This window comes from Apiospora phragmitis, assembly GCF_038363925.1.
Source record: "Apiospora phragmitis strain CBS 135458 chromosome Unknown utg000008l:1.0-3514335.0:1.0-3519231.0, whole genome shotgun sequence".
NCBI lineage: Eukaryota > Fungi > Ascomycota > Sordariomycetes > Amphisphaeriales > Apiosporaceae > Apiospora > Apiospora phragmitis.
This window is the reverse complement of record NW_027117407.1, coordinates 1652337-1678322: the sequence shown is the minus strand read 5'-3', so window position 1 is coordinate 1678322 and position 25986 is coordinate 1652337. Positions and strand designations below refer to the sequence as shown.

Genomic DNA, 25986 nt, shown 5'->3' with positions numbered 1-25986 from the left:
CCACAGACACATTATCAATACTTTATCATTACAAATCCAATACAATTACATTTATCTTATTGCTTAGCCTTCTAAGCAAAGCGTTTCACTAAAAGTGCAACTGGTGCAGCCAATGTTGGGGGTTAATATCACGCCATCTACCTTGACGCGACGATGCCGAGAAGCGATATCGACAGAAAGTACGATATGTTTAGCTCAGGTCTGGACTTCAATACCTGCGAACTGCAAAATTGGCAGGTGGCGTTCTATACAGGTTCTGGACTCGTATGCCACAGGTGTCTACCTAACCCCTCATTATCCTATGGTTTTCTGGATTGCTGGTAGGCTTGGTATACCTCGGAGATGCTCTTGCGAGCACGCTCAGAGAGGAAAGGGGGGCCTTCACTTGCTCAGAATAGGGGTGGGTGGTTACTTCAACATATCACTTGGGTATAAGTGTCGGCATCCAGAATGCCTTTATTAGATGGTATATTCACATTCGGCATCAGTCCTAGTCACCTGATACCGTTCAGCAACTGGCTGGTCTGCCAATTGGTTCCATTCATACCCAACTTTGGTTTGCGCAGTGAATACTTCACCGGCCCGAACACCTTGCAAACGACGAAATAATTACACATTTATGTTACAGAAGCAGCCCTTTACATTGCCAACTTACGCGTTCCAGATGCTTATCGAGGGAATCCGCGATTGGTTCATCAGAAACGGGAATAGCAGAAGAAGCAAAAAAGGAGCTGCACGCCGGCAAGTTGCATGCGTGCATACATGTAGGTCTAGGAAAGCATGGGCGGGCCAGGGACGGACGCGCGCGATCGGCTCACTCATCTGGCTGGATAAGCGCAGTAACGCCCATATTCGGAAGTATGTGTGATAATACTTTTGAAGACAATTGGCGAAAAAGAGATGCAGCTCACGTAGTTCATTTATTGGAACACCTGCATCCGCCCCCAGCCGGGTGTCCGCACCAGCAAACGCCCTTGCCTTTCTTCTATGCTGCGTTGGAGAAACACCTTTCTTCCACCCAGGGGTTGTGCTCCCACGGGTAAGAAAGGGTGGTCAGCAGCTGCCAGGACCCGCGCAAAGGAGGCATGCACTTAGTTAAACTGGCGTAGGACGACAGCGGGAAAGGAGACTTGGTTTGCTGCCGGGTGAGGGTCAACTGTTAGGCGGCGATAGGGCAGAAGGAACTGATGTCGTCAGCAATGGTCGATACGAAAATAGACCACCCTGTAGGTTACAGTAGAGCGAGAATGGAGAAGCAGGGGGGAGAGAGGGAGCGAGTGCTTGACATTTCTGACTGATGCGTGCCGAGCAACGGAAAGCATGCGCGAGAAGTAAAACAATCGGTTCCCGTCTACCGATTCAGCTTCGTGCATGCATAAAGGGGGGTACCAAAACCAGCGGGCAGGCTGCTCGGGCTGATGGGCAGAAAGAATACACGAGCTTCTGATGCGTGGGAAGAAACGGCATGTATGTGGTTACATCACTTCCTCCTCACGTTGAGTTTGGGACGGCATGAACTTCATGCTGGGTGAGGGATGGGGAACCTTGGGAACATCAGCCCGAAGCGCTCCGGCATCAAGCGCCGTGTGCCCGTTGTGGCCTGCGGCTGCAGGCATTGAAGAAACCCCACCCGGCGATCTCGCGATATTTCCATCCAACCTTGCAAATACCAGTTAATATAGACTGTCCTGGGTATTGCTAGCTTCCCTGGAGAGGCCGCGGGAAATTCAGAGGCTCCTCCCATCGCAATTTGTTTGTTCTCGAAGTTCGGCTCGGTGGAACCACTTGTTTCATGCAAGGATGGACCTGCATATTTAAGGATTTGCCGGGGTTGGAGTGGGGGTGGTGTTGGTGATGCCATGAAGAGGCTGGAGATTTGGCCCCGGGAAGGTCGTGGTACAACTAGTAGCCTCTTTCCCTAGCCGCCGGCGCGTCGAGTGTTGTTTCATGCCGAAGCGGAGAGGCCATCGAAGATCTGATCCCATCCTACTACTATGTACTAGGGCAGACCGGCCAAAAGCTCCTGCTGGTCCTGGGCCTGATATAGAAAGGAAACTTGGCTCTAGAAGTTTTCTGGTGGCCTCGAAGCGAAGGGCTGAAGGGCTCATCCTGGATCCCGAGAATGGAGGGTCCGTCAGACGTTCATCTCCGGCGTCAATGCAAATTGAGGGGTTATGATGAAAGACGGGGGAAGAAGAATGCGCTATCACGTCGCGAAATATCATTAACAGCTGACAAGGTGGCTTCGTGAAAGGCCGTGACACGGAAAAATGAAGTTTTCCTGATCGGAAGGCCATAGAGCACCTACCTCATTGATTTTTCTCGTCATTGCTTCTTTTGCAATGTTTGGGGCTGAATGGGTAGTGTCACTCATTAAGCCGTTCCGAGTATTCAGGGTTGACCACGTGGTGTTGGGGGGATGGGCATCTTTGAATGTATCATATCAGCTGCAATATATATTATGCCTACTTCACATCGTAGCCAACCAACATATCGTTGTAGGCTGCGAAACAGCGGTGCTGTGGCTGTACAAGATATAAGGTTGACGATGCTGCGGTGTTTACAAGTCGCAATATCGGAACGTAGAGGTCGGTCAATGCGTAGAGGACGAATATCAACTTTATGTCTCACAGGGACGCGTCAGATCGAAGACCAGCACGTCAACAACGACCGTGCAGGATTTGAAGCAGCCGTGATGACATAAGCTGACATGACAGGCATGTGGCCTAGAGACATTGGACGAGGGACAACTCCAGTATCAATGCCTGAACCATGAACGAGCGAAGGATACTTACCGGCCTTGTTTCTGCTTCTGGGGCTCACTCATCAGTAGCCACTCTCTTTTATTTCTTTGAGGATTGATTGGTATTGTATGTGGTTCAAAAACTCCAGTTAGCAATTCAAACAAGATAATCGAGGTTGCCAGACCCTAGCCACTTTTTCTCGGCATCTCCAGAAACGCCAAGCAGCTAAAGTGTCCTAGAGGTAATGTTCCTGGAGTACGGTTAATGCCCTTGTTCACATCGTTTCGAACCACCCGGTGGAGCGGATATGGAGATGGAGTGAGCATCCGTGCAATATACATATGCCCGAGTAGCTTTTCGAATATCACGGCGATGATAAACCCGCCAAAGCAGGGCTGGCATCTTCTTGTGGAGTTGCAACCGCGTTTGTCAACATCAACAGAGAAGATGGAAGCGTGTCAAACATACTCTGAGGCCCGTCCGAGCTTGACTCTCGGGAAGAGTAATTGCCATCTCGAGAGTGTCTAGGCTGTCAGGTGTATCAGGCTTGTTGTACTGTACGTTCGTATGGCCGCCGATAGTTGCTTTAAGCTTCCGATGTGGTCGGAGAGTCTTTGCCCAGAGCCATGACACACCTTTTTGTTTCTCGACTTTATTATTAGGTTCTCGGTCGTGGCAATGATGGGCACATGACTAAAGTGATGTGTCTCTTATCTCTTTCCATGTATCAGGATTGATATCGTTGGTCAGTGTGAGAATAGTAGCGGATTGCATGTAGGTAGCGCCTAGCTGTCATCTCGTCCCAAGGAGACGACATGGAGCTGCAGCAGCTGAGCGGGAGGCGACTTCGTTTTGATTCTTTTCAGCTGCTGCGTGTGCTGCGTGTCGAGAATGGATAATAAGGAAATACCATCACACCGGGCAAGGATAGGGCCATACGAATCGGCAATCCGTGATGAAGCACTGTTGCTTCTGTTTGGAAGTCGTCCAGAGTTCAATAGCGTCGAGGCTCACCTCATCCGAAGCCAAGCCAGAAGAGCAACAAGGTGCGACTAGTTTAATGGCGTGTGCAATGTGTGTTGATGCATAGGCGAAGAAGACGAGATCAGGTGGACTCGGCCATACGAAACATGGGACTTTGGAGGGTGTCGCATACAAAAGTAAAGTGCGAGCAGAGGGGGTGGTTTGATTAGTCGCCTCGATTGAAACGAGGTGCGGAAGTTGGAACGGGAATGACTGTAAGACAAGGGCCCTACGGTTACCGCGGGGCACTCGATTCACCTCTTCTCTTCTTTTTCTTCTTCGCTTGTCTTTTCGCTTGGCCGGGACCTATCCAGATTTAAAAGGACCCAGCGATGCGGAAGTGATGTGGTTGATGCCTTGGGATGCGATGCGATGCGAAGCGAGGCGATGGTGGTGGTAGCGTAGCATGCCGAGTCGTGCGCGACTCGATGTTTCTTGTCTGGTGCGGTACCTGCATCATCATCAATGCCATCAGTCAACTTCATTAGAGCATCCATGTCGGACGGAGATGCGTGTGAGCAGGTCCACCATATCTTTACTTTCTCGGGTAGTCAGCACGTAGGTATTTCATTTTCATTCTCATTGTCATTGTCATTTTCCCTTATCATTCGTGACTTTACTTTTACGGGTAGCCAATTTGCAGTTTATTCTGATTCTCTCGCCCACGGTCCCTCTCTCCCAAACCCCTCCAGCCAGCCGGCTGCGAGAGTCGTCACCGTCTGGTTGGTATTTACGGCCATCAAATCATGGGACAACACGCCGGTCTTGGGTACGGCGGTACATGCGGTTGCAGGTGCAGGCAGAATGGATCTCCCCTGCAGAAGTTGGCCGAACCGTTTTGGCTAATGGACTGATCAGTCAGGGCCATGGTGCTTGGGTTCGGGTACAAAGTTACATTAGGACGGTCGAAGGTGCATTTGCCATAAACACCCAGAGTTGATAATTTCCCCAAACCCACCTTGGCCAGGATTGTCTCTTGTAGGTTGCATTGGCCTAGGAACTTGATACTTGGCTTTGATAGAATGAATGGGGTGACCCAGCCGTCTCGCCGTGTGTTTTCTTCTTCCTCGTCTCTTCTTCCACGGTAAAGTGCCCGCCGGTTATGTACTGTACTGCCCGTATGGACTGTGCTGTCTTGGAAGATACCTCTCTCCCTCAGTAGCATCGTTTTGTTTAGTTCCGCCTGGTCGGTGGGTTCGACCTGCTGTATCGTAGATACAATAGATAGATAGATATCCTCAGCTCGTCCGCCGTCTGATATTCCCACACTACCTTGGCTCTCCTGCCTTCCCTATCCCACCTCCAATACCACCATCGCAACGCAACGCAACACCTTGCGTTCGGTGCCTCTGGTCGGTCCGCCATCTTTCTTGTTTTTCACACAAGACGAGCAAAGGCCCCCCAGCATTGCAGAGTTCAGAGGGAACATCCACTGAGGGACAGATACGGGGATCAATCCAAACGGTAAGCCTGACTGCTATTGACCACCCACCGAAGCGAGCAACACCATCCCTTCCTGTACGCGAGCGAGCTGGACATGTGTCGAGAAATCCATGCCAAGGCGAGATCGTCCACATCCATCCGAGCTCACAGTCCAATATCCCCCCTTTTGATATGCTGTCAGTTTCAGCAGCAAATTGTCTTCTGATGAAAGTCGCATGATATATCCGAGTTGATTAGCAGATGCACATTCAACCTCGTTTGCCTACGCTCCTGCGACAATCCATCTGCCTTTTCATTGTTGACATTATTTGCGTTTGCGTTTGGGTGTCTTTTGCGGACAGTATCTAACGGTGCAGACGGACGTAGAAACCCAAGGGGAAGCCGAACGGAGACAACGCAACGCCAAGCCCACTCCAATTGCAGGCCAGCACCAGCACCAGCACCAGCACCAGCACCAACGAACGCCGGCACCAGCGCAGCAGCACCTTCGGATGCAGGAAGCTTGACCTGAGCGCCCCTTAATAATAATAAAAACCGGCTACTGCTGGCGACACCCCCAAAACATCAACACATCCTGCGCATCCCGAATTCTTGTAAGGAAGACGGTATTTCGGGAGATTGGCAGATTGGGACTTTCCTTTATTTCTCTACCTGTCTCAATTGCAGTATCGTCGGCGACTTGAGCAATCCCCAGCGCCTGCCGTCATCGAAGCGTTTGAACTCGGCGCCTGTGAACAGATCCTCTCTGTCCTTTGCAGACCCGAATTCCAAACGCGCTACTTTCGACGCCGGTCCAGCACGTCTCATTTCGGCCATTCCAGTTTCTCGACACGCGCGCAACGCCTTGCCCACGGACACAATTCGAGACTTCTCGACAAATTGGCCATCCAGGCTTGCATTGGCGCCACAATTGAAATACGCGGACACGACGACGCTCTTTGAAAAAAGCACAGTTTCGCACTGCTGTCAGTTTCTGGTCAACCCCATCAATTCGTCGCTACAGGCTAGGTGGGATCTCTTCTTGGCTTGAGTCTGACGCAGAGCCGTTCCTTGTTGTCGAAGAGGAATAATTGGGGAATCCCCTCGGGCACCCAAACAACAAGGCGCGACCAGTAATTAGACCTTCGCCTCGCATCACTTCTGCATAATGATATGCTGAACCGCATCACTGGACCATCGCGAATAAGCAAACACCACCTTCATTGGCTCCAGACCGCACGTTCTTGCATTTCCCGACAACAACCGACCTTGGGCAAGGGACGGGCGAGAGAAAACAACACCAGCCCAATTCACATTGGCCCAATCTAGGACTATCTCCAAACTACTCGTTTTCATTCGCTTATTTCCCACGCATCGTCGAAACCGACGCCAGGCCGTTTACTCTGAAACCTGATACCAACTGCATTTTCTAGCATTCGTCTTGGACGGTCCTGACTGGGCATTTGAGTTTTCATTCCAAGCTCTGGTTTAACGGCCTTTCACCTAGCTAAAGTCTGACGAGACCCGACCCAGCGCAATTGTCTGATTTAACCATTCAAATCAGCAAGTAAGCAGCAATCGTCTCCAACAACCCCTTATTTCATCTCCTTCTTCTCTCTCCGACCCTTGGTTGTCGAAGCTATCCGCATTCGCATCAACAATCGATAGCAAGAGCGAGGAATACCGAGCCACAACAGAACAACTTGTCTACAGGGCAATAATCCCTGTTCCTAGGACATCCCGGATTTCCGGGACCTGATCCATCCTCCTGCGCGTCTTCCGCGTGGAAGATGTCGTCTGCTGCACTGCAGGCCGCTCCACATCAACCGACGTCCTTGCCAGCATTGAACCCGCATCCTTCCGGTCAGGAGGGCTACTATGTGAGAGATAACCTTCCTTCTGCCTCACCTGCATCATCGAAACGCCCTTCTCGAAGACCGAGCGCAAACAGCACCGTCACCGGATACCCAGACCAGACACAGTCCTCGCCAATGAGTTCACGTACGGCAATGGCTTCGCCAGTCCCTGTGGCTGCAGTCGAATGCCAGCATTCTCCCCCTCCAACCGTCGACGACACGAACCGCCGACCGCACCCCCTCGAACGTCCTCTACGCAACACAGTTCTCGGAGAGCTGCACGTGCAGAAGAACGAGCTTCTTGTTCTTCAAGGGCGCCCAATGGCGAACCGGGTAGTAGCCGGTATAGCCAGAACGGGTACGATGATTCTAGAAATCGCCGCACACAGCAAGAAAGGGGCCGACAAGACTCGGCCACAATTTCGACGGCAATGCCGATTCGAACCAACCCCACACCATCAACTCGTAGCTCGTCGAAGCAACCATCCCGCGAGGCAAGCGAGGTATTGAACCAAATCGTCGTTTCGCAACCAGAAGTGGATTTAGACAGGGAGCAGGAGCGACAAGACGAAGCTCACGCACTTGCGGCAGCCTCTGCGCATGACGACTACGATGAAGCCGTTCCTCCGCCGATAGTCGCCTCCCGAGATGCACCGGAGGAGACCAGGCGAGGCGGCCGAAGCCGACATGACCACTCCAAGAGGGAGAAGGCTACAAAGTTTGGCGACTATTATCTGGGAAGCACTATCGGAGAGGGAGAGTTTGGTAAAGTGAAGCTGGGTTGGAAACAAGACGGTGGCGTACAGGTGTGTACAAATTTTCCCTGTCTTTGTCAGACTTGATCAGCTGCGCTAACATGGACATCTCGCCCACAGGTTGCCATTAAACTTATACGCCGAGATAGCGTTGGAAGCAATCCGTCTAGGCTCAACAAGATTTATCGCGAGGTGTCGATTCTTCGAGGCGTGTCCCATCCCAACATTGTCAGGCTGCACGAAATGTCAGAGACCGAGCGCCACATTGGCATTGTCCTGGAGTATGCCTCTGGCGGTGAGCTTTTTGACTACATCCTAAACCATCGCTATCTAAAGGACAATGCGGCTCGGCGCCTATTTGCACAGCTAGTGTCTGGCGTGGGGTATCTGCATAAGAAGGGCATTGTCCATCGAGATTTGAAGCTCGAGAACTTGCTGCTGGATCGCAACAGGAACATCATTATTACTGATTTCGGATTCGCCAACACCTTCGATGCAAATGACGAGTTAACAGAACAGGAAGAGCTAGGACTTGGCGATCGCGATTTTGTCAAGAGCACCGGGCTGGACAAGACGAAGCCAAACGGGCTACGAAGAGGCGATCTGATGCAGACCAGCTGTGGCAGTCCCTGCTATGCCGCACCGGAGCTTGTGGTCAGCGACTCGCTGTATACGGGACGAAAGGTTGATGTGTGGAGCTGTGGTGTTATTCTTTACGCCATGCTCGCGGGCTACCTGCCCTTCGACGACGATCCGGCCAACCCTGAAGGCGACAACATCAACTTGCTCTACAAGTACATTGTCAACACCCCTCTGACCTTCCCCGAGTACGTCACTCCGCATGCCCGGGACCTCTTGCGCCGCATATTGGTACCCAGCCCTCGGAAAAGAGCAGATCTCTTCGAAGTGGCCAGACACAGTTGGTTGGCGGAATACGCCCACGTGGTTGAGCTTATCACCAGCACTACCACCACCACGAGCGAGATCCAAAACACCACTGTGCCCGACGAAGAGGAATCGGGAGGTTTGGCTCGAAGCGCCTCGGTTCGGGAGCCTACCAAACCGAAGCCTCAGTCAACCGCTGTCGGTGATCTTGCCCGGAAACAAGGTCCTGTTGATCCCGAGGAAGCGCAAGCATACACGAAGACGCACAAGGACAACAAGCGCCGCACTGTTCAGGTCGAATATGTCGCCCCTACTACACAGACACAGCGTGGAGGTGAGAGTGCTTCTCCCCGCGGGAAGGGCACCAAGGCTCGTTCCTCTAGCCAAGGTCCAGTCGAGGTGCACACTTCGCCCCAAGACAAGCCTCTGCCCAGAGACCCGCCAGTCGCAAAGGATGCCTACAGCGGATCTCCAAGTCAGCACAAGACCAGGCCACCTAGCGCTCACAGGAATCAGAACGCGCCAGTTTCTCGGCCTCACCGGGAGTCGACACGGTCTGCTTCCAATGCCGCTTACGCGACATCCGGCACACCTGGACATGCTCCAAGGCCAGCTACACGTGGTTCCATGCACTCGACAGGATCACGGCATGGTCTCGGCTCGTCACGAGCTTCTTACGGCCAACCCATTCCCCCTACGGTTTGCTGGTACGAATGCCCACGGAAGGATGTCGCAGCCGAAGGGCGGAGCCAAGAACTACGTCACTTCCAACCCGGCGCCCCAGGAAACCACCGATATGGAATTCGGCAGACCAAGCGTCTCCGCCCTGACAAGTTCGCTCGTGTCACGGGCTATGAGAATGATGCCGCCCCGCAGCGGCAACATACACCGCAATCAGCTACCTTTGCCCCTGACGTCAAGGGCCACAAGAGATCAAACACCATCGGGGAGATCGGAGGCAAGCTATTTGGGCGCAGCGGTTCCCTGTTTGGCAGCCGTAAGAAGCGCTCCGAGCAGCAGCCAGTTGAGAAGCCCAATAGGAAATACCCCCCTGTCAGCATGGGCAACATGGGGCCAAGCGAGAGTGGTCGGCCTTCGATCGATTCTCGCGCCTCGCGTCGTTCGTTTTCGCAGGCATTGGGTCTCGCCAAGAAGCGTAGTGGCAGCATAGCCGGGTCCCAGGTCTCACTTGAGAAACCTCTCAATCCGCGACGCTTCTCTCTGATGAAGGCTATGGGTCTTGCCAGAGATGCCCATACACCATCACCTGAACCATCGCAGCAAAACCAAATCATGCAGGATACTCATGGGGACGAATACGGACGTTATACCGATCCTCGGATGAGCCCCAATCAACATCAGTATGCTGCTGATGGCGCGTATGATGAATCCCACCAACGCGACATGGCAACTCAGCATCCCGATAGCCCCAGCTATCACCACCGCCAAGCCTCCTCTTCGCGCCCGAATGCTGTCTTATCTCATATGCAGCAGGGCGCTGTCCTCAACTCTGGTTCCGACTCATCTGTCGATCGCCCCCACCGGCGGACGCCCAACTCTGCGCCCTACCAGGGCGGGTATGATTCAGAAAGCACTGATCAGCGACCTTCTGCGAGCCGGGGTGGTCGTGGTGTGCTTCAAAAGAACAAGAGATTCGTTGATGCCTACGACGGCGAAGAATATGGAAAGCCACATGACCACGCCGGCACTAGCGGTGCCGCCAAGAGAGTGATGGATTTCTTCAGGAGACGAGGCAAGGCCCGCGGTGGAGAAGTTTGATTTTCGTGGAGGATGAACCGGCACTGAAGCACAATGTCGATCTCGGTCTTTTGCGACACATCTCCTTTGTTATCGAATCTACTGTTGTTGCATCGTTGCTGCGAATGAAATACCCTGGAATTCGACGAAGTTGATGACTGGTTTTCCATGGATACATCTGTGTCCCACCCATATCGCATTGTAATAGGAATTGTTTCAGGCAGCGTCTCTCACCTCCACACTCCACCTTCTCCGTCCCGAAGCCTAATACACGCTGGTTTTCGCCCTTATACCAGCCCTCCATATCCTACGCCACCATCGGACATCGGCTATAATTCGGCGGCTGCGACGAGTATGCGAGACACGGCCGCATTACTTTCATGTCGATTAATGATTAGATGACATGGGAACCTCTCTTACTACACTTCTTATTCTTCTCCTTTGTCTGGTCTCGATCTGTTTGTAGGGAAGGGCGTTCGTTGGCTTCTTAGAAGACTCGAATCAGAGTCGCGCCTGGGCTGGGTGGTCGGATTGTTCTTGCAGGAGTATAAGAGGGAAACAGGAAATGTGTGTAAAACTGGGATGTTTTCTCGCATCGGCACAATCGGCGGCCCATGGCGATGGAGCAAAGCTCTCGCTAAGCTGCTATCTCGTCGTTCTCACCAAGACACCAGATTTAATTTGTTAGCATCTAAATCATATCAAACCTCCTTGTTCCTGAAACGTCCCTACGCCGTTCCTCAATGCAGTAGCATCACCTGCCATCTTGTATATGAAGGTGTGCTTGGCAACACCATTGGGGGTGTGAAATGTCATATGCAAGTTCTGTGCTGCCGCTCTTTTCGCTCTATCTTGGAACGAGGATTTCCTGAGGACTGAACCTTATGTGAACCGCCCTACATGATAATCCCCTACATGATAATCTATAACGACTTGGAAACAATGAGGGCCTTGTCATCTACAACTGTCTCCAGGTGGTCACGTACAAAAGTGGCGTGGCATTCCCAAAGATACCCCAGGCGCATGCGTGTTCACGTCCGCTGCAAAACGAAAGGCGTCTCATTGCTAGGGGAGGGGAGGGCATCGGGAAGTCTATCCCGAAACTTTTCGTTACCATCGTCGTGGCGCGTGCCATACTCCCGGCTCAGCGGCCAGTTATACTGATCTGCCAGTGTAGTAAAGCATACCCTGTATTTATAGAGCCAGCCCTTCGAAGGAACATCCGATAGTCAAATATCCGAGAGTCAAGCATCCGAGAGCCAAGCATATTGCCCCCTTTTATTGGTGGCTAACATATCATCACCGTGGAGTAACAGATTCTGGTTTCAATGTTTCTTTTGTACGGTGTTCCGATGATACATACATATATGCTGCTTCTATGTATGCATGTGTCTAGCGACGTGATAGCTGCGTCATGGGCCTCTATTTATAGTATCACACAGCGACCAGAGACATGGCCCACGTGTGACTCGATTAATATTGTTTGCCTGACTCTGAGTATCAAGGGAGGGTGTGCTGTCATATATATAGGCGTGTGAGAACTGGGACACGGACGGTATTTCCATGGGTGGTTACAGATAGTATATTACTGCTGCATATCCTGCTTTTGGACACCACTTCACAAGTACCCCAAGTCCGGACAGTTCGACGGAACTTATACGACTTTTCAGGCATTCTCTCCCAAGAATCAAAAGAAAGGACTGTACCACATTTGAAATCGGAAGTAACTGCGTCCAGCTTCAGATCCAACCCGTTACGACTTGCAACTCTCTTATCTTCCGCGAAAAGGGGGGCTCGAGTATTACAAAGATTACGAAATCACAAATCGATCTAGGCTCATGCAAAGTGAAGATGATTAGTCAACCGGTGCCCATGCAGGCTGACGGCTAAGTCAGCTGCGCGCGGTTAATACTATATTACTATGCCCTTGCCTGCACCCCGCTCCCGAACCCATGCACGTCAGAGCCTGACCTGCTTTTCTCATTTGCCTAAGGTGGAAGTCGTGCAGTAGTCGTGTTCCCGTTCTGGCACGATTGCAACTCCTTCGGACATACGGTCATTTCACATCATCCTATGCGCACCTTTCCTCCTCAAGCACTGAAGAATCCTGCCGAGTGTAACGGCACCGGGGTCAGGTGGTATCTGTGGTCTCAGACGGGGCTGGTGGTCACTTCCGCCATGATCACATAGGAAACTCAGCGGTGAGACAAAAAGAGGACCTGAAGAGGACCTGAAGAGGGCCTCAGTAAGTCCGGTCCCGTTATTGCCAGAAATACCAGGTGGGAAATGGCGCGGACCCAATATTGCGGCGTATTATACACCGGGAACCGAAAAGGGCAAGCGATGCTATTGGGAGGGGGTGTGCCTCATTGGCCCGTTTCCGATGCTACCCTCTTCTGCACGATCGAATCCTCCGCATACCCAAATCCATTCACGTACATCGTGGTACATCCATTGCAGTTGCAACGGCGACTCATGCACCTCATCTGTCAGCGATTGGAAATCCAAGTCAAATCCTGATCACATCCCAGCATCCTCGCTTGCTGCCGACATTACCGCGCCAAGGCTCGCTGTCAGACGGGAACAACCCCCCACAGACAGACTACAGACCTGCCGCCTACAAATAGCCGCAACATGATGGTCACAGTTCTGCCCTTGGTGGGAGACTTCGGCTCCAACCAGGTTATCCTTTTCAGCTCTCCCGACCTAGCTACCGTGGCGACTGTTTCCCGCTCGAAACCATGGCTCGTTATCAGATCTTCACGGCCGCTTTGACCGCCGGGGCTCTTCCCTCGACATACCCGCCGTCCCCACTTGGCCCGAGGCGGGTCGCTGCACGGACAAGTCGCTGACCATCCCCAGCTGGGTCATCTCGGACTACAAGGTCGTCGGCGGTAAGACCACCTTCAAAGTCGACAACCGTGCCTCGGAGAAGACACCCTACTCCGCCGACGTCGAGTGCACGTCCGACGGAGTCTGCCAAGGCAGCGGCACAGCGGCAGATGCCCTTCGCCAGACCATCTCCAAGGGACCGGATGGCAACCCTGTCATCGGTTTGACCGAAACATGGGTGTGCGCTGATAACAGCGACAAGTAAGGACACCCCCATCTAGCCCAAGAGTGATATAGAAACAAAAGCTGATGGCGGCATTAGAGTATTCTTCCAAGCCAGTGGCAACGCCACCATTACCCAGTGTGCCGGCGATGACTGCGTTTCGCCTATCCCATATCTTGTCCCGGGCGCGCTGAAGCTGCCTGTACCGCTCACACCAGCGCAACCGACGCCACCGCCTGGATACAAGGCGCCGAAATGTGCCAATATTGGCACGGACCAGTGAACTGTTACCGGAGGTATGTACTGAGCAGCGTCCCGGCAAGCTGCGGACAAACTACAAGGACAACCCCGGATTTCTGACCGCTGACATGAAACTCGGATAGTTTCCTATCAGAACTACGCAAAGGGCCAATGTAAACATTGGTACCTCGAAGACCGTGTTTGTTTGGACAGTAAAACTGGCAGTTTCACATCCAAGGGCCAATACCTCAGTCTTAACGTCACCAATAACGCTATCGAATACGAGGTAGGATGTTCCCACACACCCAAATACGATGATTACGACATACCGAACTCGCTACGATGCACGGGTGGAGAATTCAACGATATCACCCTGGACGTATCGTGGGCTGGCATTGCCCCTGACTTTACTCTGAAAATCGAGGAGCTATGGTACTGCCTTGAAAATCCGGCAACCAACGCCGAACCGTAAGTTCCACTTTGTCGAGAGAAATGGCCGTTCTATAGGTCAGTCCTGCTAAACAAATACTTGAACAGGACCGCGATCGTAGCTTCAGGAAGCGAGCCCATCGCCCTAACGTGCGAGTCGCACACGGGCATCACAGGCGCTGACGACGACGTTGTCACCACCTGCACGGACCCGGCCGACTCGCACGCCGTGGAGGGGACCCAGACGGCCAAGAAGACGCTACCGGCCTTCTCGCTGGACACGGCGTACCCGTGCAGGTGGGTGCACCCACGAAAGCGTCGTGAGCCCGACCTTTTACATGCGCGGCATGTTCTTCGAGACGACGGCGTTCGACGAGCCGTCCACGGCGGAGCTCTCCCGCTTCACCTGCGGTCTCACGGGGCCCGGGTTCGCCGACTACTTCTTCTACGAGAAGGCACCGCTCTCGGGGACGGGTGTTAGTGCAGTGTAAGTTCCAATTTAACAGAAACAAAAGAAACTCAAACACTACTGTTGAACTATCACTGACCTTGGCTTGCGGCTGCTTAGATATGACTGCAGTTCTGGGCAGTTGAACTGCACGTACAGCTTCGATGCGCCTAACAGGATGCTCGACCTCGACAAGGCGTGGGAGTGCAATGACAAGAACGCCGCCCAGCCGTGAGTCTTTTCCCCTTTGTTTCTCTACCCCGATATCTGTGAATCATGAAACTCAGCCTCGAGTGATTACATACTAACCATTGTGGACAGACTGTACTTCAATGGACAGGGCAGCTACGACTGGAACGTGGACCCCCACTCCCAGTGCTCGACTCCCAACAAGAACATTTATTGTTATTGGTACGACGATCTCGCGAGTCTGCAGCCGGGAGTCCCATACAACATTCCCAAGGTCACGGTGAGCTTGGCCAACGGGAAGGCGCCGCAGCTGGCGAGCGCCGTCCGCGAGAATGGGACCTGGTCCTTGCTGAACAACTAAATGCCCCTCAAGGAAAGAGCAGGAGGCGTTACGAGGAACGAATGGGATGTGCTCAGCTTGTGGATTAGAATCAACTTGATCTAGTAGGACGAAGAGTGGTAATACCATGATTTTGATCATATGTTTTGTTGCATGGCCAACTGGCTACCCATGATGGTTCCAATGTTTGAACCTTCATGAACGGGATTGTTTAAATGGCTGCAATACTGTGACACTATCCCTTCTTGGACCGTTACACGGCCTAAGCACGTCCATAGACTTGCCCATGGCGGATATGTAGGCTTGAGCTGCTCAGTACCTCCTCGGTCCAACAGTAATTTATATATATCCTCTTCGTCATAATCCACGTCACCACCTCGCTCACGGGCCATTATGTGTGCACCCACGCGGTAGGCCGCGCGGCGGTGTATGCCGCCGGTCGTCGATGGCCTACTCAGCTGGCTCAGCAAGACCGGCTATCTTGATGCAGTTCCACGCCCCCGACGACATCCGGGTGAATGAGGGGTATACGCGCTATGGCTAGCAGGCAGGCGGCGATGACGCTGCACGTAAGCAGCACGCACCGTGAAGACCAAATAGGCTGCGGTGCGGCTGGCACTGTACGCCAGCTAGGCCCGAGACCTGCACGTCCCAGCGTAGACGCGTACGCGAGCGTGGCCGCAGGCCGTCGTCTACCCTTGCACGCCCGGGTGCTGCTTTTATGAACTACGACCAGTGCTACCTTCGCCGGAGCGCCCACGACGACGACGACGACGAGTGGCTGCTCTGGGTTGCGAGGGCGCCGTAGACGACCGTGTTGTGCGTCTTGATCTGCGTTCCTGCAGTGAGAAGGCAGCTAGGGGAAGCTCAAGTAAGACGAGTTATGGGATCATACTTTTGTTTAGATATATTTTCCGTCGACGGGACTGGGCTACAAGTCTTGGGACCCTCCTACGTTTCTGTACTAGCCAGCATAGGGATGGGAAGGACATTTGCATCAGAAGAAGTTTCAGGATTGTTGTTGGTAATTATTATTGGGGACGCACGTAACTTTACAAGGTAATAACAGTAACAACATAACATACTGCTTAACCCAAATCCCATTTTTTTTTCTCTCTTTCTTCCGGGTTTGCTCGGCCGCCCACCTAGAAGTAATGAACGACTGAAAAGGAATCAATAACCCCAAGCATATACCCTCCAAACCCCAAGACATCATAAACCTACATCCTATATACCTAATTGACCTTGGCCTGATTCAAGTTGGAGATGACGCGGTTACCGTCCTGGTAGCCGTTGTTGCCGACCTTGGCACGGCACAGGTTCTTGCCTCGCTCCTGAATGCTGTTTGTGCAGCCGAGGTTGGACTGGGCGACGCAGCTGAGGGTACTGCCACCTGTGTCGGGAAGAAGAAGAGAGAGGGACTCCCGTTAGCCACCGAACAGAAAAGGTCATGGTGGATCGCTTCCAGTAGGTAGGCAAAGGAAGAAAGCAAAAAAGCTGGGAATATGTAGACGCCGAGGGCTCCGGACTTACAGTTGTTCCCGCCGGGGACGCAGCGGCCCTGCTGACCGTCGGCGGCCTTGCAGGCGTCTTGGTTCAGCGACGTGTGGGCCACGCAGCACTGGCCCGAGGGCGTGGACCGGTTGCCGTTCGCCCCGTTGGCGCGGTCCGCGATGAGGGGGTCATCGCGGGCGATGTGGCGGATGGCATCTGCATCGGCGATGGCAGCTGAGCTCAGCCCGGCGAGGCCAAAGAGGAGAGTTACAAGAGAGAACTGCATGTTTCGTTCGAGGAAGGTGGGTTGATGCTTGGGGGCTCTTCCTTAATACAGTTGAGAGGCGGCGAAGGCAGGTGTTTCTCGTCGGGGTTCACTTCGAGTAATTAATGGCAAGATGCGAATTGGGAGACTTGTTTGTACAGGCTGGGCTCATGTAAGCGGGGTATATAAATTATATCTACTGGGAGCGAGACGGAGGAGACCTCGACCGATTCGACAACAGAGTAGTTCTCTGACGATCGATACGATGCTTTTCCGATCCAGCAGAGGAGAAATACACACTCGATGATGCTGCTTCACCAACTAATACCAAGGCACAGACGGTGTCGTCAACCGGTGAGGGCCTAGAACAGATCGAGATAACTTTCCCCCGAGTTTGACATTTGACAGGACTCTAGGCTCGTTGATCCGACTGAATCACAGGACGAGTCGATAACCAAGATCTGGTCTGGACCCTAGCCCCATTTCGACCGCGAATGAATGCGCAAGCTGATTGGGTTCGGGAAAGTCCGGAGTCGGGATACGCTTTGTGGTGGATGCTCGCTGAAAAGTGGTGGTCTGGGGTCTGGACCCTGGCGGCTGAGGGTTCGTGTCATAAGATCAAACGAAACAAGAGACCCAGGTTCTAGAATTGTGCTATTTTCCCAGGCGCCTGGCGTGGGAATAGACTCATGGGGCCCAAGTAGCTCAGTGGCTGCCACGGTGCGCATCATCATCGTCTGGACTTTTGAAACTGTCTGATCGTTGGACCTCCACGACGTAGACAATCGAAGTGCGATTCCTGGTGAAACCAAACTAAGTTCAAGAAACAAAGCTAACGAGTAACTACATGCCGTTTGTGTGTTCTATCATTCCAGCTCCGTTTTCACATCAACTAGTATCCCCCTTTTCCTGCCCTTTTTAGCTAGGGAAGTGCTTCACCCGCCATTGTTTTAACCACTGTCGATGGACCTCAGGAGATGGTGCATCTTCCTTCCAGTATGCAGACTCCGGGCCGAACAATTTGTCGAAGGTGGGAATTAACCATCGAACTTCGGCAACTCGACCCTCAAGAGTCAAGATCCCAATCACCCTCCAGGTCATAAAATGATATCACTTGTGCAGGTTGACCTTTTCGCCTTTTGGGGCGAAGAATCTACTAGAATGGAGCGGATCCAGTTCGATATCCCGCAGGAAGTCTAACCAAGGGCTGGGGTCTGGATGCAGGGGATGACAAATCTTGAGGTGTGCTAATGTAAGATGCATTTGAGTAGAGAAGTCCTGCGTTAGAAGTCCAATCCGTTCCACGACGGCGAGGCACCGATCGAAACCCCCGGAGTCCAAACAGAGCTTGTGGGGGTCAGTCATGATTTTTACGATGGCAATGAGGGGATACGCGTGTGAAATGTAGTGTCGGTTGACCATATACTCCGCTGTCTTGCTAAAGTAATTTAAAGCGTCGTCCATAGCACCGCTCGGGTTCCACCATGCGAGCGAGGGAAGCATGGCCGAGTATAAATAGCCTTTCCATGGAATTTTCCTATTAAATGAGGGGCTGCCGGGGACTGCTTTGGGGGCTTTGTGTTTCTTGCACAACCACGACTCCATTGTCTGCAGGCGATCAGCGCCGATGAGGATATCGCTTATGAGCCCGAGGAGCGTCCTATCGCTTGGGTAAGCAGCTGTTCTTCAAATGAGGAGAGTAGCAACCCGTACCTATTTTCTGGATGATTTGATTTCATCTGTCGGTTAATACCCTTCGTTTCAAACCACTGCACCACCCTACTACCTGCTTCGTCACGCGCAATGGTAGCCTTGGCACGTTCAACAGAGAGGACTTCAATCGAATGTTTGTAGGCCTGTAGACATATGATGGCGTTGGGGATGACTTGGTCGTCCTCGGGCTCTAGACGGAGCCGGTCAAAAACATCGAGAGCGTGCTTCCCAACAGGATTCCATGCTTGGACCTCGATGTGCTTTAAATCGAGTGTGGCAGCAAGACTAGCACGGTCGGACGACAGCTTGGACAAAGCGATGTCTGCCTAATCACCCTGTGAGCCGGGGATCGCTGGCTCGTCGGGCCGATGGGCGTACCTCTTCCCTCCCGTCGGCCAATAGGGCAAGCGCAGCCTCCAGAAAGACGGTTGTGACTGTCTCAGGACCGGCCCCCATTGCCGCGTCGTTGCTGTAAGTCGCACAAAAGTGGACCGATATATCATCTTGGAGGATTAAGAAGAATGTGCCATCGAAATACAGTCCGCGACAGTGTCCGCAACACGCAAATTGGCATCAGCACGAAGCAGTCCTTCGGAAGAAGCGTGAAGAATAATTAATTGATGGTGGGAGGAGAGGATGTTTGGGTTGGGGAAGGGAGGGGAAATCGGACCATGTTCCTGCGCCCCCAAGGAAAAGCAATCAACAATTGATGCAACCCAGCCACAAGTGTTTAGCCGAGCCACAAGTAGCGCACAACGCATGGTGAGCAGCGGATTCCAGTAAGGTAACGAAGAGGCTAGGGAACCTATGGTTATGCTATAGGTACCCACCTACGGACCCGAGGTAACCTAAGCTACTAATCAGTAAATTTAAATCGCTAAGGATACTTATAAATAACTCGTAAATATAGAAGTATAATTAAATTATATAAAATATAAATTAAGTATTTAATTAATATTAATATTATTAAAAAGTAGTATTTATTAAAAATATTAAAAAATTAAATATAATATAATTTATTTATAATAAATTATCAAAATAATAAGAACTAAGGTTTTTTATATTACTTTAAAAAAGTACTACGTACTTATGCGTACGAACCCCTTTTTAATTTTATTAAGAGGGGGTATACGATACCCCTCGTAACTCGTATTAAAAATAGATATAAATAATAAAATATAGTAATATAACCTCGATTAAACTCGGAACTTATTTATATATACGTACGAAAACTTATTTAATATTAATTAATAATTATATAAAATAATTATAAATTAGTAAGAATAAAGAAACGGTTTTACACTCTTACCGATATAAAGGCGACCGTGTTAAAAAGCCTCGAGAATTTCCGCCTATTAAAGATTCGAAGGAAAAGCCGAACTAAATTAACCGTACGAGGAGGAACCCCTTTTTCCGAGTATATATTATAAGAAGGAAACTAGGTTTCGAATTATACGCGAAACTAATTAAACTATATATAATTATATATTTAAATATCCTTATCGTATAATTTATAAAATAATAACCCTTATTAAAATAAAATTAATTATAATCGACGAATCGAGACTAAGCTTAAATATATCGAACTTAAATAAATTAATAACTTTAAACTCTAAACTATTTATATATAAAAAAGTTTTTTAAAATATCGAGATTTTTTTAATAGTTTTAAAAAAAAACGTTAACCTCGCTTTTTAAAAACTCGAACTTTTAAATATACTTTTTAAAAAAATAATACCTAAACTATTTACGACGTACCTCGTATAATACTTTTTAAAATACTATATATTAAAAATAAAAAAGACCTCCCTTTAAAAATCGTTTATTACCGAGTTCGATAAATAGATTAAGCACTAGTTTAATTAAATTAATCGTACGTTTTAAAAAGAGTTTTTTAATTACTTTAAAAAATACGGAATCGATATACTAACGAACGGATCTTTTAAAGCTAAGCTTATAAGCTTAATATTACCGGCCGCTCTTATGTACTAATAAGACCGACCGATAGAACCGACTTCGGAAACCCGAAAAGAGGATATTCTATACTCTTCCCGAGAATAAATAATCGAATAACCGCCGCCTAAACGAGAGATACCCGGTCTCTATATAAAGTAATCGTTCGCGATATTACGGGATACTTTAAGCCCGACGTTTAACCTTAGATTTATAAATATTTAAACGTCGTAAGATATCGTCCTTTTTTTTTCTTTAACTCCGGTACACCGGATTAGACCGTATAATTATCTAGTTTAATATATATTATAAAGTACGATATCTTTTTAAGTTAAGTTATTTATAACGGTAAAATCGATTAGAACAAGGTCGTTACCTTTTTAAAGGTATAAAAGAAAGAAAAAAACTATACCGGCAAGCCGTATAATATCTTTTATAATAAAGTATAGATATTTATTAAAATATACCGACGGCTAGATATATTAAAAAACTAGTATTATATAATCTTTCCGGATATTCTTTCCGGTTATACGGAGGTATTTTATCTTAATTACATCGGACTCGAAAAGAAATAAAACGAGATATACCACCTTATAAATTCGTACTTTAATATAATAATAAACTACGTATAATATTTTACGGATTAAACGATAACTGTTTTCGTATAAATAAAAAATAAAAACGCCGAGAAGTAATTTATCGAGGTTTTAAACATCCTGTTAAATAAACTCTAATTCGTATAACGAGCCCTTGGAAAGGGATTTAAAAAAGAGATCGCTCTCTATACCTTAATTATACGAGCTTATCGAGGAGTTCAGGAGCTTATACCGGCTTTTATTAATTAAAAGCTAATATTAAAACGTTATTTTTAAACCTTCGCGTATCGTTAAATATAATAACGGACTAAAAGTTATTAGAACGATATTTAACGAAAGAACTATATCGAAACCCGGCTATAAATACGTACTTAATTAATAAACGGTTTATAAATAACTGTACGAAAGGAAACTAACTAGTTTATAATAATAGATTATTATATAACAGCCGACCACTAGAATAGGATAGAAATTAACGACTTATAAACATGTTTCGAACTAAGTTATCGTATAAGAATCGGTACTTCGAATAAGGAATTTACCGAATCTACTATAAGTAAGGCTATTAATAAATAAATTACCTAGTTAAAAAACGAACTTATATAATAACCTAATACTTTTAAGCGTGTAATAACGTTAAATAAAAACTTTTTACCTAAGACGAATACGAGGATTTCGTTCGAAACTAGGAAAGGAAAAAAAAGGAGCTAAAAAACGACGAAAAGGAGTACGACTACCTTAATCCGGAAAACGTACGACAATGTATTATTTATTGTAACAGGACAGAGGAAGCATCCGTGCGTCCCATAGCTCCCGGGCCCCTCTCCTTCCAGTTTCCTTATAGTATCCCACATTCCCGTAGAGAATACATACGGGACAAGCGTTAGCTTTGTTCTATCACACCTGCATACTGCCAATACCTAGGGATCGATGCACTTTCACATTTATTTAATAAACGCCGCGTTTTACCACCGGCTTACTAATAAGGATATCTACTTGGAAGCTACCGTACGGGCCGACTAATTTAACCTTAACAGCCCGTATAGCTAGACTTATTAAGGAGAGCTTTAAAATACCGGCGCCGCCTTGTTTTTAACAGTCGGAAAGCCTCAGGTAGAGGCTTACATACGAGAGAACCTAGACGTACGAATCGATTAAACCTCGAAAAGCGTCGAGATTAAGTTCGGAAGCTTAAAGCCTATTTTATTAATTAGAATAATTAATATATAAAACTTATTAAAAATAATTAAGTATTATATTTTAAATATTATAACCTTTTTTTATTTTTATTATATAACGCCGACTAGCTTAAAACGTATTATAATAATATCTTTAATTTTATTATATAAAAAAACGGCGAAATACTCCTTATAATTAAGAAATAGGGATACCCGTTCTTTAATACCTTTATTAACGTTTTAAACACCCTTATAAAAAAGCTCTATATTCTTTTAAAAAACGCCGGCTATAACGACGTCGACCCTGCTATTCTCGATAAAATCTAGAAATTCTACTCTTAATATTAAGCGTATAATCCGGCGCTATAAAGATTTAAATTCTTATTATAAAATAAATATAACGTATCCTATAAGCGAATGTCCCATATAAGCGAATGTCCCACTTTTATAAATTTCTTTATAGCCTTAACCTTTTTTTATATTTTTTTACGTTCGAAAATGCTACAACTTTAAAAAGAGTAATATAATTCTAGCGCTTTAAGCGTTTTAAAAAGATTTAATTTTAAACGTACGAAAAGTTGTATTAATTTATTACGTCCTATTAAAAACCTTATAACGTAGACGAAATAATTAACCTATACGACGCGAAATATTTACGAATTCTTAAAAGCTTTTAAATTTCGAAAAAAATGCGATTATTTAATATATTATTAATTTAAATACGTAATCGTTTTTTCCCCGGCTAAATAGTATAAAAAATATAGCGAATCGATTATTTAGCTTATGTAACGCGGGACGCGTCGGCGTTAATTAAGCCTCTAATTTTATACGACGACAATTAGACCTTTAGATACGTTTTAATTGAAAAATCGATTATTAAAAAGTCTTTTATAAAGATCCCGACGTGTATTACGTATAATTTATTATTATACGGAATATAATTTATAAATACGGGATCTAAAAGGAGGATATTTATAATTTTAACGAGACCGGTTTTTTATAAGCTAAATCTCGTTTAAAATAATTATAACCACTTTCGATTAATACGGAAAGCTTAAGGTAATATAGTAAAAGAATTAAGAATAAGTTATAATTATTTAAAGCGTTAAATTACACGGTTATATTATTCCTTTATATATTATTTTTACCGGGAAAACGTACCTCTTTTTTTAATATAAAAATAGCTTATTATTAAAGAATTAAGTAATCGTAATTATTAAAAATAATTAAACTATAAATAAAAAAGGCGAGGACTAGATTTAATATTTTAATTAATATATTAAGTCTCGTATAAAAAATCGTTATCGCCTCTTAGTTTTAAACGGCTACAAAAATTATTACTCGATAACTTTCGAGCTTTATTATAAAAAGAACTCGATTATTATACTTTATATACTTTTTTATTTATTATATAAACTTTAACCTTTTAATATTAATTATTTTTATATATTAAAAAAAACGTATAAGAAAGAAATTAAATATTTTATACGGGTGTATATTATTTATATCTTAAAAAAAGACTTCTTATTAATGTTTTTAAAAGCGTTCCAGGCGATTTTTATCGTTTCGAATATATGAGGAGGCTTTTAAAAAATAGGACTCGTTTTATATAATCCGGAATATATTATTTTATAGTTAAATATAAAACTACGTACTTTAATACCTTTAAGAATATTTTTTAACCTATTTATTCCTTAAGAATTAAAAACTTTAAATAATTTAATTAAAACTTAATTTTAAATTAAATACGTTTAAAACCGTATTGTACGGTATTAAAATAATTTTTTAATATTTATTTTAATTAGTTTTAATTAGATCGTAAAAGTTATAATATATATTATATACCGAGTTACTCTTTTAAAAAGTAAGAACGCGATACTTTGAAAAATAAATAAAATACTTAGCCGCGCCGCTATACGAAAAAAGAAACGGCTATAAAATAGAGGATTATTTCGTATATAAATTAAAAAAACTTATAGTTTTAAAAAGATATTAATAAATAATTATAAAATAAATCGCGTTGGAGGAGTAGTCGTATAAAGACGTTTAGAACATATTTATAACGCTATAGAATTTATAAAAAGCCCGGGCATAATACGCGTACTTATTAAAATAATATAGAAGTATTTAGAGATAAGTATTCCGATTAATTTTAATATATTAAATACGTTGTAGTAAAATTAACTTATATTTTATTAAAAAGGGTATAAAAGAATAAGACATTCGCTTATATAGGATATTTATTTATAAGATATATTAAGTTTAATTACGAAATTATTATAAATAACGTTTATATTAACAAATAAAACGTATTTTATATAATTAATACGAATATATCTTTTTAAATAATTATATTTTTATATTTATTTGACGTATAAAATATTTAAAATACCCTTTATAAATATTAAATATATATATATTAAGAACCTTTTAATTATATCTCGTATAATCCGGGTATATATTTTTAAAAAAAGTTTCGAAATTATATATAAATAATAAGAATTACTTATAAATAAATATTTATCGAAACTTATTAAATAATAAATAAAATCGAACAAATATATATTTTATTATATAAAACTTTTAATATTTTATAAAAAGATCTCGGTTATTATATAAATGTTAAAATAATATTTTAAATAATAATTAAAATATTAAATAATATAACTAGCCTTAATAACTTAATACTTACCCTGCTCGTATTCGGAATATACCCCTATATCGACGAGAACTCACTACTATTATTAGAAATCTAAGCACGAGGAAAAGCAGTACGGAAAATAATAAAGATACTCTAAAAAATACGTGCGGACGTTAAGATTTACCGAGCTCTAAATACCCGGAATAGACCGGCTATTTATAATATTTTAATACTCTCGTTTTAAAGCGAAGTCTTAGTTTAGCGAGAAAAAAAAAGATAAATTAAACTATATAAAATAGTAGCTATTAAAAATCGTATAATTCGAATAAATACTTTAAACGGCCTAAAAGCCTTTCGAATAATTTAAATCAAGTCGTATTATTAAGAAGAAGCCGGAAAACTATACGACTAACCGGAATTATAAGTAGATCCGGAACAGGCGGCAGATACCCTAAATATCGAACCGATAGTCGAAGAAGTTACGGTAGCTCCGGTACGCCGTAGCCAGGGACGACCGAGAAGATACTTATTTCGAAACGCTCGAGCCGCCGTATTCCTTACTTAAAAAGAATAGGAGAATTACGACCTAGCGGTAAAGCTCCGATAAGACGGGGTTATTACCTCGTCTAAATATCCGTTCTAAAAGTCCGACATAAAGGAGATTAATAACCTCGTCGTATAAAAAGTTTTCGAATTTATTTAATTCGACCCGAGTAAGTATATCGGCCGAGGATCTTTAAAACCCGGCTAATATAAAAAATTAAAAGTAAAACTACGAAGTTATATAAGAAATTTACGCTTATAATATAAGGCTATAAAGATATAAAAAAAAGAGATTATTTTAATTTAATTACCGATAATTTAGCGGATAAATTAAAAAGTCTTTTTAACCTTTAGACCGACCCTAATCCGAAACTTTAATATACGAGGCGAGCTACGCGATACTATATAGGCGTATATTTAATTATATAATAAATTAAACCGATTAATTTATATACGTTT

The 25986-nt window shown here is 46.1% G+C and overlaps 5 protein-coding genes across 5 annotated transcripts; 2 read left to right on the top strand and 3 right to left on the bottom strand.

Moving 5' to 3' along the window:
• Nucleotides 1-6979: 6979 nt before the first annotated feature.
• Nucleotides 6980-10464, top strand: PG994_008929 (uncharacterized protein; the record flags this gene model as incomplete). The annotated part of the gene is made up of 3 exons (XM_066860338.1): nt 6980-7378; nt 7435-7851; nt 7921-10464. The coding sequence occupies 3 exons, from the start codon at nt 6980-6982 to the stop codon at nt 10462-10464; spliced, it is 3360 nt and encodes a 1119-aa protein (XP_066713927.1).
• A 2731-nt stretch (nt 10465-13195) lies between these two features.
• Nucleotides 13196-13552, bottom strand: PG994_008928 (uncharacterized protein; the record flags this gene model as incomplete). Its single annotated transcript, XM_066860337.1, has 1 exon — nt 13196-13552. The coding sequence occupies one exon, from the start codon at nt 13550-13552 to the stop codon at nt 13196-13198; it is 357 nt and encodes a 118-aa protein (XP_066713926.1).
• A 962-nt stretch (nt 13553-14514) lies between these two features.
• PG994_008927 (uncharacterized protein) lies at nt 14515-15165 on the top strand (the record flags this gene model as incomplete). The annotated part of the gene is made up of 3 exons (XM_066860336.1): nt 14515-14654; nt 14775-14846; nt 14937-15165. 3 exons carry the CDS (start codon nt 14515-14517, stop codon nt 15163-15165), a joined length of 441 nt encoding a protein of 146 aa, XP_066713925.1.
• Nucleotides 15166-16379: 1214 nt separating this feature from the next.
• On the bottom strand, nt 16380-16924 carry PG994_008926 (uncharacterized protein; the record flags this gene model as incomplete). The annotated part of the gene is made up of 2 exons (XM_066860335.1): nt 16380-16537; nt 16678-16924. 2 exons carry the CDS (start codon nt 16922-16924, stop codon nt 16380-16382), a joined length of 405 nt encoding a protein of 134 aa, XP_066713924.1.
• A 1089-nt stretch (nt 16925-18013) lies between these two features.
• On the bottom strand, nt 18014-19072 carry PG994_008925 (uncharacterized protein; the record flags this gene model as incomplete). Its single annotated transcript, XM_066860334.1, has 3 exons — nt 18014-18563; nt 18617-18942; nt 18995-19072. 3 exons carry the CDS (start codon nt 19070-19072, stop codon nt 18014-18016), a joined length of 954 nt encoding a protein of 317 aa, XP_066713923.1.
• Nucleotides 19073-25986: the final 6914 nt, after the last annotated feature.